The sequence below is a fragment of the Phocoena phocoena genome, chromosome 20, assembly GCF_963924675.1.
Source record: "Phocoena phocoena chromosome 20, mPhoPho1.1, whole genome shotgun sequence".
Classification (NCBI taxonomy): Eukaryota; Metazoa; Chordata; class Mammalia; order Artiodactyla; family Phocoenidae; genus Phocoena; species Phocoena phocoena.
In genome coordinates, this window is record NC_089238.1 from 49,503,773 (window position 1) to 49,520,803 (window position 17,031).

The 17,031-nt window shown below is 46.6% G+C and overlaps 1 protein-coding gene across 1 annotated transcript in view; it reads left to right on the forward strand.

Annotated features, from left to right (window-relative positions):
- Positions 1–17,031, forward strand: part of VAT1L (vesicle amine transport 1 like) — a 146,528-nt gene that overhangs the window by 46,557 nt on the left and 82,940 nt on the right. Inside the window, exon 4 of the mRNA XM_065899199.1 lies at positions 15,542–15,684. Coding sequence (XP_065755271.1) covers positions 15,542–15,684 — 143 coding nt within the window. The remainder of the gene's footprint in view (positions 1–15,541; positions 15,685–17,031) is intronic.

A 17,031-nucleotide genomic window follows, 5' to 3' on the forward strand; every position in this document is an offset into this window, starting at 1 on the left:
ACAATACAAATAAGCCCTTCAGAGCCGTCACAGCTGCCCCCAGATAGAACGGGCTAACTTGGGAGGTAATGAACCTCTGTTTCCATTTCATGAGTTTTCATCCTGGAAATATACAGGAGGGAGCTGGGTTAGGCTTCCTACGCCAGGTAGGAGGATGGAGCGAATGATTCAGGAAGACTTTTAGCTCTTAAAGTCTCCAAAGCTCCTCAGGCTGCTGCCTTCTTGTCCCAACGTGTCGCTGCCTGGTCGGAGATGCTGCAGAAACAGGAGACGAAGTCCTTAACTACCATACTAGCTGGTGCCAGACAGGATGCCCAGCCCCTTAAAGGGTCACAGCCTTCACTCCTCACACCCACCTTGAGGAGGACACCACTACCACACACGCATGAGAGGTTAGGGTTCTGAGCACTCACGGGACTTGCGCAATTCCAGATGGCTAGTGAGTGTGGTCAGGGGTACCCCACAGGTGATCTGTGTCCATAATCAGTGCATGGCACTGATTTATGTCCATGGCACATACATTTTCACTGAATAGAACAATAAATAAACGTAAAATTTATGGGACAGGAAAAGGATACCACAAAAGGAACAGGGTATTTATTCCCTTACTGAGAAGTGTCAAAAGAGGAAAAAAAATGCGAAGAGATTTTTATTCATCCATTACCACATTTTATGAACACTTTCTGCATGCCTGTTGCTGTCCCGGGGGCTCCAGATAAAGAGGTGATTCAAGGCATGGTGTTGGAGCTGGTGGTGTCAGTGTCTAACCAAGGGAGATGGCTTGACAAACAATATTAAGAGTGAAATAACTGTACGCTTGCTGCCTTTACAAAGAAAGTCAGTGACCTTTGAAACGCAGGACAAAGATTTGGGAAGTAAGCTGCTCTTTTTTTTAAAGAGAGCAGGTCTGAGGATGGAGAGGTAGAAAAGGTCGAGCAGACAGGGCTAAACATCCCCGTGGGAATTCTTCTCTGGAGACGCCACACTTCTGCTCCCTACAGGACTGAATATGAAGCATCCCATGCCACCCTCCAGCTGTGATGGGCTCTGCACCACAGCCTGGTTCAGAACCTCAGCCGAGGTATTTGAAATCACAGAAAGAGTCCAGATGTCTGATCCCTGAGAGCTGGCAGGGGGAGCAGGGATTTGAGAGTCTGAGTATTTTGTAGCCAGGGCAGGGGATTTCCTATGAAGTTGTTGATCATATCCGAAGGGTGCTGAAACCAAGGTCAGGCTCTTGGTTCTGTCAAGAGGCCTGATTAATGAGGCGCCTGCAACAAACAGGGACACTCAGCAGAAGGCACGAAGCCAGCCCGCTGAGCTGTGAGAATCACCATCCCAAGCAGGGAAACTTGCTGCCTGCCAGGCACCGTCACACGTCGGTTTCACAGATCCCCGCGGTTATGGAGCAGACAGTGCAGTAGAGGGGCAAGGAAGTGAGCTTGTACTGCCTGAGCCCCTACCTGGTGCTTGGCCCCATGCAGAGCTTTCTCTCTCCATGTCTATTTAGCACATATAGGTAGGTATTATCATCCCAACTTTAGAGATCAGGCTGCCAGTTGAGAATAATTGGGCTACAGCCCCCCAGGTGGTGAGTCAAATTTGATCAAGGGTCAAAATCCAAGTCTCATGGATGCCTGTCCCTTTGCCCTCCTCTCCCAGCCACCCTATTTGTTCCTTTCCGTGACTTGATATTAGGGTGGCCACACAGTAACAGGTGTGGGCACTCAGTTTGCCGAGGGCACTTCTACTTTATGCGTGTGGAGTGAGCAAGTTAATAATAGCATCCCACCCCCCGCTCTCAAAGCATATCCCAATTTAGATGGTAAATTATACGCTCAGCCTACCTAACAAGTTTTTGGTTGAAACAGACGCATTTATCAAAACCACAGCTCCAAACTGTGAGTACAAGTTGTAATTTGGCTGGAAACGTGCATCCGGCATCCCACTGTGCAAAAGTAATCATCCAGGAAACGTATCCAGGTTCACCGCATGGAAGGCAGCCAGCCTGGAAGTGGGTCTGACCCACCATGATTTACAGCCCTGGGAAGGGGCCTTTGCCACCTGGTAACCTGGACTGGCTCCCTGGCCAGGATTCTAGCCACGTGGTTCCTGGAGCCCAGTTCTTAGGCAGTGTGGGAGGCTCTGGGCTCTGGCTTGTCCTGTGGCCACCCGTGGTCTCTGTTGGAAAATAGTCCCGATGAAAGACACAGACTGAGCATGATTCCCACGAGGGCTGGTTAGCAGAGTTACCATGTGCAGTTGGGCGGGCTGTACACTGCACAAAAGCACTCAACCCCTGGGGCAAACGCGAGGGATGCTGTTTTGTATTCCTCTCTGAGACGGTCAGTCAGATGCGGCCACAGGAGGGGACAGAGGAAGGCTCAGGAGAACGAAGGGTATTATACTCTGCAGCCCTCTGCAGGAGGCCACCTGGGAAGGATGCCAGGGTGCTCAGCAGGCGCAAGACAGGAGCTGGGGGCGGTACTTAGGCTCTGACCTTTATTGGGGTTTCTGTGGGAAGAAGGCAAGGCAGGGCAGGGTGGACAGACAGCTGAGGATTGGCAATTCTGAATAATTTCAGTGGTGGTTGGGCTATAGGGACCGTCTCTACATGCCTGGTACCCGGCCCGGGGAGGGATAAGGCAGAGGGGTGTTGCCTCCAGGAGTGAACGGACCAGATGGAGGAGGGAGGGCTCTGGATTAGTTAGTCTGTGCGTCACAGATTGCCAGTCGCTCCCGGGGGAGCCCTTCGTTACTGAATTGGTGAGCCCAGGGAGGGCCTGTCTCTCCCCAGCCAGAAAGGTTCTTAAGATGTCAAAACATCATATGATACAGAGAAAACTTAAAATATTTACAATACACATGCCCACACTCTGGTTGCCAAGGCTCACAGCTGTGCCTGCCGGGAGGTAGGGGAGAGGGGAGTGGTGACCCTGAATTGAACCCTTCTACCTCGGCTCCCTGCCCTGCAGTTGACAATCATTAAGTCCCAGAGCACCTGGGGAAAAGCTGCTTGACCTTGAACCAGGAGGCGGAAGTTCGTAACACAGCATGCACGTTCTTGAGGGTAAGAATTGCAAAAAAAAGAATTGCAGAAGGGCCCTAAAATTTACTGGGCTTCTGCTCTCTGCCTGGCACTGGACTGAGTACTCTAGTCTGTCTGCATGTGAACTTCAACACTTTGGCATCCTTAGCCCTTTCTCCATTTTATAAATGAGACCACTGAGACGCAGAGAGGTGAAATATCTTTCCAAAGTCACACAGCCCATCCGTGGGGTAGCAAGGTTTCCAATTCAGGTTTGCCCGACTCAAAAGATGCTCAACATCACTGACCATCAGGGAAATTCAAATCAAAACCACAATGAGATAGGACCTCACACCTGTTGGATGGTTATTATCAAAAAGACAAAAGATAACGAGTGTTGGCAAGAAGGTGGAGAGGGGCTTCCCTGGTGGTGCAGTGGTTAAGAATCCGCCTGCCAGTGCAAGCGACACAGGTTCGATCCCTGGTCTAGGAAGATCCCACATGCCGCGGAGCAACTAAGCCCGTGCACCACAGCTACTGAGCCTGGGCTCTAGAGCCTGCAAGCCACAACTACTGAGCCCGTGTGCCACAACTACTGAAGCCCACACGCCTAGAGCCCGTGCTCTGCAACAAGAGTAGCCACCACAATGAGAAGCCCGTGCACCGCAATGAAGAGTAGCCCCTGCTCGCTGCAACTAGAGAAAGCCCGCACGTAGCAACGAAGACCCAATGCAGCCAAAAGGTAAATAAATAAATTAATTAAATAAATAAAAAATTTTAAAAAAAGGAAGGTGGAGAAAAGGGAATCCTTGTACACTTGGTGGGAATGTAAATTGGTGTAGCCGTGGTGGAAAACAGTATGGAGTTTCCTCAAAAAATTAAAAATTTCACTACCATATGATCTAGCAGTCGCACTTCTGGGTATACATAAATGAATTGAAATCAAGATCTTGAGGAGATATCTGTACCCCTATGTTCACTGCAGCATTACTCACAATAGCCAAGACATCGAAACAACCTAAATGTCCACTGACAGGTGAATGGCTGAACAGAATGTGGTATAGGTGATGAAATAGTCTGCCTTAAAAAAAAAGAAGGAAATCCTGCCCTTTGCTACAACATGGATGAACTTGGAGGACAGTACACTAGGTAAAATAAGCCAGACACAGAAGAACAAACACTGCCTGATCTCGCTTCTATCAGGAATCTAAAGTAGTCAAGCTCAACAGAAGCAGGGAGTAGGATGGTGGTTACCAGGGGCTGGGGGCAGGGTGCAGAATTGGGGAGGTGCTAGCCAAAGGGGCAGAGTTTAGTTATACAGGATGATTAAGTCTTCCAGATCCACTGTACAGCACAGTGCCCAGAGCTAACAATACTTACAAACTTACGAAGAGGGAAGATTTACGTCAAATTTCATCACCAAAAAATAGAGGGAAGGAAGAAACTTTAGAGGTGATGGTTGAGTTTATGGTGATGTGTTCATGGGTGTATACTTAGCTTAAAACTCATCAAGATGTATTCATTGAGTATGTAGAGCCTTTTTCTGTATCAGTCACACCTCGATTTTTATAAGAAGTCCATATTCTCCTCTCCCTGTATGTTGAGCTGTCTTGTGTGGGACCCCCAGAGATGCTGTGCTCTGTTCATATGAACAGGCCCTTCCTGTTCATATGAGCAACTCAAGGTATGAGGGGTTGAAACGGTGGAAGGAGGGTAAGGACTCAGTTTCTCTACTCCTGTCTGTCCAAGGCTCTGTTGGGGCCAGGCTGCTTTGGTCTTCTGAAAGAGGGGTCCCCTACAGGCTATTTCCTAAGACCCCACCTGAGCTTCTCTCCCACCCGTCTTGGAGCTGCCTCTCCAACAAAAATGCGCCATGTTGTTTGACCCTCAAACATTCCATGAAGTGAAACCAGCCTGTCTACCCTCTCGGCCAGAGCAGAAGGCTGAGCTGTCACCGGTCCATCACCCCAGGAGGCCCCAGTGCTCACGGGACCATGTCCTAGGAGAAACTTTGGGAATGCGAAAGTCACCTCCCTCCTACCCTCTGTCCCAAAGCTGCCTGTCGTGCTCAGTGATGACCTGTCCTTATGAAACCCAGCTGTGCCGAGACCAAGTGTTTTAGGCACCAAGTGGGGAGCTGGGCTCACGATGGGCCGTGGGACTCATTCTGACCAAATCCCTTCATGAACATGTCCCTCTGTCCCCCCAGGTGGCCAGATTCTTGGAAGCAGGACTCTGCCAATAGGCTGCATGGGTGGGAGGGGCAAAAGCAGGGCAGACGCCCACCCCAGCCCAGCTTGGGAGCGCCTGCAAACTGCCTTGGGAGGACCCAGTACCACCATCGGAGGACCCAGTACCACCATCTAACTGTAATTGTCTCTGGGGGCTCTTTGAGAAATATATTTCTATGCCCAAACCTGATTCATCCCAGCATTCTTTCTATATTCTTCGCTTAGTTATTACCCACATCTGAGCCTTCTCCCCGCTCCGTGTCTATAGTGGAAGGGAAACACAAGAAAATACTTACTCTTGGCGAGCACATACATTTCCTGCCCCCTCCCCATCATTGATGTAACGTTGTAACTGCCCAAGGAATGTGGGGCAGACCTTGTCTGCATCCAAGCAAGGGATAAAGCAAAGAAGCTGCTGGACCTTCCTTCCAAGCCTCCCCTTCTAGAAAGGGCACATATGCCCAGTCCCAGCCCTCAGTCGCCCTCTGACACCGTGAGTCCTCTCTGACTACCTGGCTCTTTGCTCATCAAACTTCTGTCATTTCTGCTACGTCATCCATTCAACACATGGCTACTGAGACCTACGTAGGGGGACCCACTGCTGTGGATAAAGGCAAATAAGACGTGGTCCTCCCCTTAAGGAGCTGACAGGCTAGTGGGAGACACAAAAGAAAGAGATTTTTAAAAAGGAGGAGAGAGAGATGGAGAAGGAGGAAGAGGAGGGAAGAGGAGAGAGGAGAGAAGAACCACAGCACGGTGTGAAAGATGGTTGAGAAATGATATTTGTGAGTTTTAGGGCAAAGCAGGAGATATTAACTCCTCTGGGGATATCCAGGAAAGCTTCCTGGAAGACGTGGCCTTGGAAGCCTGCTTATTGAGCACCTGCTCTGAGTCTTCTCTGGTGAATCACATCACATGTGTTACCTCCTCTGACCCACATTTGACCTTGTGGAGTAGATGTTACCATCCCTGACTTAGAGAAGAAGAGTCTGCCACTCAGCCAGCTTACGTGGCAGTAAGTGGTCTGGGATCTGAGAGCTGTAGCTTGCTCTACAACCTCGGATGGGTCTCATTTCTATTTAATTGTTTTGATGTCAGAACAGAGAACTTGGGCTTAGTGACAAGGAGACGCGGGTTGAAATCCCATCAGTTCCCGCTGCTAGTACTTCGCTTTTCTGAGCCTCGGTTTCCAATGACCAGCAGGATAACCTTGATCTTTCTGAGCCTTCATTTCTGAGCCTGTCTTCATGATGGGAGTATGATGTTGGCAGGATAAAATGAGATCTATGTAAGGTGTCTGGCACAGTGCTTGACGAAGAGCAACTGGCCAGTAAGAGATGGTTCCCCTTCCGTCTCTTCTCTTAGTCTCCAGACCCTCTACTGTTCTGTAGCTTGAGGCAGTGGTTAAGATTGTGGACCCTAGAGCCAGGGGATGTTGTTTCAAATCGAGTTTCTGTTGTTGCTGTATGACTTTGGGCGGTTAGATAACTTCTCTGTACCTCAGTTCATTCTTCTGGAAAACAAGGATGAAAGAGTACCCTCTTCATGGAGGTCGGGATGCAGATCGAATGAGCTGGTATTTGCAGAGCATGGAGAACCCTGCCCAGCACACAGGAAGTTCTGTGCAGATGACGTTGGATAAATAAATCTATACTCTTCACCACCTAGCCCTACCGCTTCTCACCTGAGAGCCTCTGCCGTGAGCTTGGTGCAGCCCGAGCAGAGGAAGAGTTTAAATACTCACCTTGCAGACAACTGGTGGGCAGAGCTGAGAGTGGCTGGGAAACCTGGGTGTTCCGCAGCCTCGCCGAGGCCCTGGGAGCAGGGAGGCTGAACGTCTCCAGGCACCCAGAGCTTCTGATCCTGCTGTCAAGGGTGGGGGATTATTTTCTCTTCCTGCATCTCTGATTCACAGAAGACTGTTAGTCATACCCTCACCTACGGGATCCCACGTACTAAACCCATAGGCTCTGATGTCAACCTCGACTCAGAAAGGAGGAAGTGGATTATGGTCAAGGCCATAACTGACCAAATTAGAAGAAGGAAATTTTTAGAGCGCTGGCTCTCAGCAGAGGCTGCACGTTAGAATTACCCAGGGAGCTTATAAAATATATACTAATAACCAGACCCCACCCTGGTTTGAAATAAAACATGTGATATTAAGAGATTCTGAGCATCCCAGCGGCCTCAGCCTCTGCATCACGGGGAGTGGAGTGGCGCCATGAAGGATGAACTACATCAGTGGTTTCTCAGCTTGAGCTGCATCAGGGCCTGCTGGAAGGCTTGACCTCCGAGTACCAGGCTCCAACCCCAGAGGTTCTGATTCTTCAGGTCTGGGGTGGGGCCTGAGAACCTGCATGTCTAACAGGTCTCCAGAGGAGGTGACGCTGCTGGTGCTGGCAGCTCATATGGAGAAGCACTGAGCTGTATAACAGATAAAATCAATCAATGAAAGATATTATCTGCCAGGGCTTCCCAAAAAATGTGTCTACGGCTTTTTTGGATTAAAAAAAAAAAAATCCACACTTACACCTTGAGCAATTGAAGAATGCCAGTCTCAAACAATCTTCACTTTTTTCCTCCTTCTCTCTCTCCTCCCTCAGTCACCGTCCCCTGAAGCTTCTCACTGTTGAGAGCCTCAGCACATGCATGTTACACAGAGTGTCATGCGTGGCTCAAGAGTTTTGCAGCGACAAACGAGATAAAGAAAAAGAGGCGCTGACTGATTCTGAGTGTACTAGGGGAAAACACAGAATGTTCTTGGATGCCTTTGATGGCGGGTCACATGGATCGGCCCACACAGTGGGATGTGAACTTCCCCCTCTTACAACAATTGAGTCAACTGAATTGTTGAGCAGGTAAATGACAGCACTGATCTGGGGAAAAAGAAGAATTTCTAAACCTGTGCCTGAATCCCAGCGTGGGAGTTTGTATTGTCGTACGAAAGGCATACGGAGGGCTCAGGTATCCAATGTACTAGATTTTGTGATAACATTCATTTAGCTCTCCTAGTCCAAGGGCCTCTCTGCCTTGATGAAGATGAAAAAGTAAACTGGCAGTTCTTTGGAGGAAAACAACCTGACCTCACCATTTCCTCCAGGCTTCTTCTCTAGATAGCCCCAAGCTCGTTCTCTTACATTCTTTTACTGCTAGAATGGTTTGTGGTTTCTAGGAGCTGTTTAAATGTGAAAACAGCTCTTGGGAGAGGTAAACCTAATTCTTTGTTATAAGTGATTTCGGAAATGGTCAAGTTCTCAATCGAAAATTCCATTTTTCACTAAATGTAGGGAAATGTGTAAACTCTCATTCTCTTTGGGAGGCTTCTCAAATAGATTTTCTTTAGACCAGCTAAGCACCAGCCCATGTGACCTAGAAATCGTGGAACTGGAGCGACCACGGGGATCATCAAGTTCAAGTTCCCGTTTCATCTAGTCTCTCTCCCCAACGCATCGTCCACATGCACTTGAGTGCATGCCCCTTATCTTCTGCATATTTGCAAGACTGCAGTGCACCAATGGGGTCTTATCCCAGTGGTTCGGTGGTTGGAATTGGCATTCTCGCCCTATTGGTTTAGGTGTATGACTGTACTTTTAAGAGTATATTTATTTTCTAAATATCTGTTGCCTCTAGGGGAATGCAAGCTCCAAAATGATAGGGACTGTCTATAACTTGTTCACCTTCATCTTTGCAGGACCTCTCATAGTGTCTAATCTATTTGCGGCAGTCATGAAATAGCCCTATAATGATGGAATGAATGACAATGAAGTGACAGAGAGACTGAGATGACAAGGATGACTAGGAATCAACCAAGAGAGAAGACAAGGGAGAGGGCTGCAGGCCGTGAAACCTGCGTGTGTGCCAATGTCCTGTGGTGAGAGGGGGTGGCATTTTTCCATATGCTCAGTCCTTCCAAAGCTAGAGTTCTGGTATATGATGACAAACAAGGCTGAGGAGGTAGAGAATATCTGTATCGTAGAGGTCCTTTTTTTGAAAAATATTGATTTATTTATTTGGCTGCTCTGGGTCTTAGATGCGGCACGTGGGATCTTAGTTGTGGCATGCATGCAGGATCTAATTCCCTGACCAGGGATGGAACCCAGGCCCCTGCATTGGGAACACGGAGTCCCAACCGCTGGACCACCAGGGAAGTCCCATAGAGGCCCTTTTAAGCCATCCTTTCTTTGTCTCCTTTTACTTGAGTCTCATGCTGAATCCTGAATCTCAGTGCCCTGATAGGAGCATCTATCCTTAATTCCCACTTAGTGTGTAACCAGAATTTCCACCAGTCTCAGTCCTAATTCCAGAGCAGTTGTGTTAAAAACTGCCAGTTAATGAGTACTGAGTATGTACCAGACAGTGTACTAAGTCTTTTATATAAATGCATCTGCTCCTCTAATTGTTTGTCTACTGTGCCCAGCTTTTCTGGAATAGGATCTTGCTTTGAACTGCCAGTCTATTGATAAGAGTCAAATTTCAGGGACCCCCAAACAACTCCCTTCTGACTATTGGCCCTGGATTTCCTGCTGTCTGTGCTCTGCTTGAGGGGACCCCAATAGCCCTGGAATTAGGACTGAGTTGGTTGAAATTTGTTCACCCATCTAAACTGAGACAAAGCTATCTGGAGTGGATCAATGAAGCCTTCCATATTGATGTCAAGGACCCATGGTTTTCTCTAAGATTTCCATGTCAGCAACTTGAGTGCTTAGTGGGATGGACAAAAAGACTAATAGCAGAGTGGCCGTGGAGTCAGGGACAGCTGGTCTGATCCCAGGTTTATCACTTACAAGGTACATAACCTTGGACAGGTTCCTTTCCCTCTCTGAATCCCCATTTTCAGGTATAAAAGGGAAACAAAAAAAATGTATTCCAAAAGTAGTTTAAGGGTGTAAGGAAGCACTTTCACCCAGTACCTGGCACATGGTGAGAGGCAGGAACCACAGATGCTATTACTGCCGCACTGTTAGATGCAGGGAAGGGAGGGAGAGGCTTGCTGCCGAGTTCTTACATTCTACAGAGGGAAGGGAAAATCAATTAAAAACAAGTAGGGCTTCCCTGGTGGCGCAGTGGTTGCGAGTCCGCCTGCCGATGCAGCGGACACTGGTTCGTGCCCCGGTACGGGAAGGTCCCACATGCCGCGGAGTGGCTGAGCCCCTCAGCCATGGCCGCTGAGCCTGCGCGTCTGGAGCCTGTGCTCCGCAACGGGAGAGGCCCCAACAGTGAGAGGCCCGCGTACCGCAAACAAAACAAAACAAAACAAAACAAAACAAAACCAAGTACATGCAAATCTCCATTTACTGCTGTTACTGGGAGACTGGACTGTCTTGTTCATTTTATGTTCTGGGTCTGCAGGTAAATTGCAGAATCCTTTTTATTGAAAATTCACTCCTTCTTCCACAAGTATTTACTGAGTCCATGCTATTTGCTAGGCACGTGGAAGAAAGGCTAAATTAGATGCTGATCTTACATTCACCTTGGGACTTGGAGAACGGAGGGTACAGATTTTCTATAAATGTGAGGGACGGCACTTTTCTGCTTAAATACAGAATGCTGAGCATTATTTACTTTAGAAAATCATTGAGGATCTTGCAAGGGCCTCTCATTGCCTGAGTGAATTATTAAGAACTAAAAGAGGGGGTAGGGATGCTGTAAATAGATATATGCTGAACTTGTGTTTACTACCCATCATTATTTATATAATAATACGAATTATGATATAATATTACATATACTACTTGTATATTATGCTAGTTATATGTGCATGTATATTACATATGCATATATAATAATATTAATTTATTATTATACTAATTATATAGTGCGAATGGAATATTATATGCTAGGTATTATTATATATGCATATATAATACTAATTGTACATATACACATATAATGCATATCATAGGTTACTCTAATTATATATACATAATTGTTCTAATTATATATACAGCTGTCCCTCGGTACCCACAGGGTGGTAGTGCCCAAGACCACCCCCTTACCCCCACAGATACCAAAATCCAAGGATGCTCAAGTCCTTGGTGTAGTATTTACATAACCTATGCACATCCTCCCGTATACTTTAAATCATCTCAAGATCACTTACAATACCTCATACAATGTCAATTCTACATAAATAGTTGTCAGCATGTGGCAAATTAAAGTTTTGCTTTAGGGAACTTTCTGGAATTTATTTTTTCCTGACTATTTTCGAACCATGGTTGGTTGACTCCACGGATGCAGAATCCATGCATACGGAGGGCCAACTATAATTATAATATATAATACATTTATGTATTATATATCACATATAATGTTCATATATATTACATAATAATTTAAATATGTAAGTAACCCAGTTACTTATATCATTTCATTCTACTACCACATGTATCTATCTCTTTAAAATGGAAATGGTAAAATTCTGCTTGGGCCAGAGACTAGATATGCTCATTAAACCCATGCTTTATTCCCACTCTGCAAAGCTAAAGAACGTAGAAATCTGCAAAATGACGAGGGGCTTCCTCATTACATCAAACCCCTCTCGTTTCTCGTGCATCTATTCAACAAGGTTTACCAAACATCTGCTCTGTGCCAGACTCTGCCCTACGCACTGGGGTCTGGAGCCACATGCGGCACCGTCTCTGACCCCCCTGGAGCTTACAGATGGGTCAGGGAGCAGCCCCAGCAGGCCGTGGTGGCCACTGTCCTGGAGGAAGGTCAATGGTGGCATAACAAGAGGCAAGAGACTCTGTCTGGGATGCTGGGAAAGATTTCTAGAAGACGATATGCCTCAGGGGGAGTGGCTGTGATCTGCAGAAGACACTGGAAGGCCAGGCCATGACAGGAAGGGGAAGGTGTGTGGGAAAACCAGCACTGCTGCAAAATAGCATGAGATGTTCTGGAGAGTAGGCAGTGGACATGCTTCCACTGCTGATATTGCCATAATAATGTGAAGAAAAAAGTAACAGGAGTCCCAGTAGCAATGATAGCAAGTGTTTATTAAACATTCACTATTCCAAGCCCGTGGATGCATAATGTCATATAATCCCACAACAATCTTCGTGTTCATATAGTATTGTGTATAATGCATATTAAGACAAGTGATCAGAGGAGCTGATACTTTACTCAAGGTCACTCAGCTGGTGAGTACAGCACATCAAGGTCTACCACATCGTACCCTAATGACCTTGGCCCAGGTCCCTAACCTCCGTAAACCTCAGCTCCTTCCTCAGTAAAATAAGGTTGAAGGCTCATTCCGAGAACGCTATGGGATGAGGGTCATGACCAATGTCAGTGATGGCTCACGTCTGTGTGTTAGGGAGTGGATATTGGAAAAGTGGAGAGCAATCATGTTAGTGAGGTAGACTGGGTCAGATCCCAGAGGGCTGGCCTTGTGCCATCAAGTAAAGGGTGTGCATTTCACTCTGAAGGCCATGACAGGCACTGGGAAGTTTTGAAACACATAATGAAATGCTCAGTGTTGTGTCTGAGAAAAATCACTCTGAAGTGCACGTGGAAACAGCCAGGCCGGTTAGAAAGGTGTTGTCATAATCCAGGGGATGAAGTGACAGTCCCAAGAGATGTTGAGTGGAAACAACAAAGGTGCTAATTGGATGTGGGGCGAGGGAGGAAGAGGGGTCCAGGATGACCCCCAGATTCCTGGCTTTAGCGATGAGTGAGTGGTGCAGTTCCATCCACCGAGGCAGCAAATGCAGTGAGAGGAGTGTTATGGGTTGAATTGTGTCCCCCCACCCTCATCCAATTCATAAGTTGAAATCCTAAACCCCAGCACCTCAAAATAGGCCCTTATTTGGAGGTAGGGTCTTCACAGAGGTCAAGTTAAATGAGGTCATGAGGGTGAGCGCTAATCCAATATAACTGGTGTCCTTACAAGAATGGGAAATGTGGACGCAGACTGGCATAGAGGAAAGACCAATGCGAAGAGACCTAGGGAGAACACCACCACCTACAAGCCAGGGAGGGATGCCTGGATCAGATCCCTCCCTCACAGCCATTAGAAGGAGCCAACCCTGCTGATACCTTGATTTCAGACCTCTAGCCTCCAGAACTGTTAAGCAATAAAGTTCTGTTTTTTAAGCTGCCCAGTTTGCGGTACTTTGTTCTGGGAGCCCTAGCAAGCTAATATGAGGAGTAACTCATTTGGAGATAGCCATGAGTTATGTTTTGGATGAGTTGAATTTGATGTGTGGTTTCTGGAGAGCCAGGTGAAGACAGGTGCCAAAATGGTACTTCAGTACACAAGTCTGGGACTCGGTGGGACTAGAGATAGAGATTAAGGTGTATCAGGCATCTCTGCTGCTCCAGCATCTACAGCACAGTGTGATGAGGTAGCACATAGTAGGAATCTGAAAAGGAGTTGAGTGGATAAACGTCAGGTTTGCTTAAGGACAGAGGAGGGGCCACATGGCTATGAGAACCAGTTCCAAGCTCCCACGCCAGAACTAACAAGGTTAGCTCAAGCCCTGTCGAATTTTTGAGGATCGTCATGGTGGTTGATGATATTTACACTCACTAGGAAGGAGAGTCCCTTTTTTTGTTCTTCAAAATCAGGGGATAAAAAATTTAACCAAATACCAAAGCTCTTCTTAGAACAGAGAACTATAGCCTGTCTGGAGTCTCAGGTTCACGCCCATGTTCTGAAATATTGACCTCCAAGTGAGTGTGTCAGTAATGTGTCTATTTTAGGCAGCAACTTAAAAGTCTTAGCTTTAAATGCCAAAATAAGTAGACAGCACGCATGGCATAATAGAAAATGGCAGTAGCTGGAAGTCAGGAGACCTCGCTTTGAATCCCAGGTCTGCCTCTGAAGAATTGGGTTACCTTAACCTTTCAGAGTCCCCTCTCCCTGGTCTATAAAACAATAAGGAGGGGGTAATTGGATGCTCTTGCAACTCTGACATTCTCTGGTTCTCTCAGTATTGCCTCTAATAGCAAATGTTGGGAAAAATCACGTTTCCACAAATTGACCTTCCAACCTGATTGAGTCTGCCAACATGAAGACACGTAAATAAAGTGAGAGGCTGTAATTCATATCACAGATGCCTTTGGTAGAATAATTTCCCTCCTTAATAATTTCTGCCTTCTTAAGATGGTAGATGGAACACTGCAGAGAGACAGTACTTGATTTTAGGATGCATCTTAGTTAACAGCAAATTGGGTTTTACTGGAAGGTTTCTGAATGCACACGATCACAGTATTTTGTCCAATGACTTAAATTTCTAACGATATTGAAAAAGGATATGGGAAGATTAACCATTCCTAACTACATCTGTGATTTCTCTTGGACCATTCGAGATTTAAACCTCATGCAATGGCATTTTCTTTATACACCTGGACATCTCAGCCCTGGGTGTAATAAGCCAATAAGGGGTACAGATGATTAAGATTGATTACCTATTAAGTGTCGTGTTTTGTGCCAGGTGCTGGACCTATGTTACTTGTTGCCTCATTTAACGCCCCCTGTAGCAGATGCTGTCAGCCACACCACACCATACCTTTTCTGCACTCAACGTGCTGAAGGTTGCTTACTTAGGGCTCCTGACTGGCTGTGCAAGCATGTTTGGCCTCTGAGGACAAAGGCGTGCCTAAGAGTCACTGCTGCAGAAGCAACCCTCAACCGGTATCAGACAGAAATTTGGTGGATAAATACTCCAGCTTCCTCACTACTTGGTTTGGAGTTCCTCAGAGGGACTGAGTTCCAGTTAGCGTGGTGGATACTGACTTGATAAACACACCCTTTATTGGCTGCCTTCTACCCTGGTATTTCCTGCGATCCTATTCCAGATAAAGGACTTACTCTCAAATCCTTGCCTCAGAATCTGCTTCTGGGAAATCCAAACTAAGACATCCTCCAAGATCCTAGGGAGCAGGTAGTATTAGTGCTAATTTATAAATGGAGAGCCTGAGGGTCAATATGGTTAAATAACAGTTGTTATGTCTTGGTACTGGGGTTTTGCTGGCTCACCTTCCTCTGCACCAGTGGTTCTCAACCAAGGGAAATTTCGTCCCCAGGGGACATTTTGAAATGTCTGGAGACATTGTTGGCTGTCACAACTGGGGGCTTGCTGCTGGTACCTAGTAGGTAGAGGCCAGGGATGCTGCTAAACATCTCACAATGCACAGTTCAACCCCCCCGCAACAAAGGCTAATCCAGCCCAAAAAGGTCAGCAGCGGCAAGGCTGAGAAATCCTGCTGTCCACCCAGTGAGACTAGCTGCTGGATGGTAGCTCTCTTGTGTGACTTGTCTGTCGTATTTCACTCCCAGGGCCAAGCTGTGGCTCAGCTGTGCTCCACCGTCCCCAATGTGACTGTCTTTGGAACAGCTTCTACTTTCAAGCATGAAGCCATCAAAGACTCTGTGACTCATCTCTTTGACAGAAATGCAGACTACGTGCAGGAGGTGAAAAGGTAAGATGTTTGCTATAAAGAGCACCAGGATGGTCCTCGCACTTCTCTCTTGAAGAACAGGAGCATTCGTTTAGAGAGGGGCGAATAAGGATCGTACTGTGAACATATATGTTACCAGTCCTGTGCAGTCACATGCACTCACTCATCGAATCCTCTCAACAGCCTTACTACTATCCCCATTTTGGAGACGAGAAACCTGAGGAGCAGAGCAGTTCAGTTACAAAGCTAAATTGTGGGAGCTGCTATAACACTACCTTAACACAGAGAAGTTTACTTCCCATTCATTCATGTAACAGCCCCAGGGAGTGCGGACTCCAACCTGGGTGTGACTGAGAGCCACCCAAGGACCAAGGTGGTGACGTGATCAGATTTGGGTTTGGAAGAGTCACTGGTGCGTCACAGAGAATGAATGGGAGGGGACATCCATCTGCTGGCTGTTGTGGTCTCCCCGGGGGAGACGTTGCTTTATAACATGATCCATATTCCACCTATGATCCTTACGGCCCTGTGCATGGCAACGCAGGAAATCAGATGGAACACCCAGCTGCCGCCATGCTTTTAGGTGATTTGTGTGTCTCACCCCTGCCGATTCCCAGGCTCTGCTCCACTCACAGCTCCTGGGGGGATTCAGAGATGTCCCAGAGCCACTGGTTCTGTATTTCATTCTCCAGCACAAAATCAGAAGGTACAAAGGAATTAAGTTGTCCGGCTAGCATAGCATCATAACAAAGAAACAATTTCCTCCAAATCACTGATTAAGACGAAAAATTGAAGGGTTGGAGGATGGGAGATTTGGTTGTTTGAAGTGATAGATTTAGATCGGATTAGGTGAAACTTGGGAAGTTTTTCGGAAAGGAGAGTCTTCTGACAGTCTGAATCCTCAAATTTAAAAAAAAATTTTGAGTGTCAAGATTTGCGTGTCATTTAAGGTTGCCCCAGTATTTCCCATGTGATGTGAAAAGAAAGCTTTAAAGCTAGATACTGGAAATTTACCACCTGTTTCTCAGATGTCCAGAGATTGCAGGCATTTTTTTTTTAAAGTATAGTTGATTTACAATAGTGTGTTAGTTTCAGGTATATGTATGTTATACATACATACGTATATTTCAGATTATTTTCCATTATAAATTATTACAAGATATTGAATAGAGTTCCCTGTGCTATACAGTAAATCCTTGTTGCTTATCTGTTTTATGTACAGTAGTTTGTAAAGACTTCCAGAATATATCTTTGCCTACTTTTATAAACTTCCTTCCTTTAACTTGCATCTTTCAAGCTGTGGTCTGGAAAATGAACTACCACTTTCCCTTCAGCCACCTTTCCTTTCACCCTCTTAAGAGATATTTC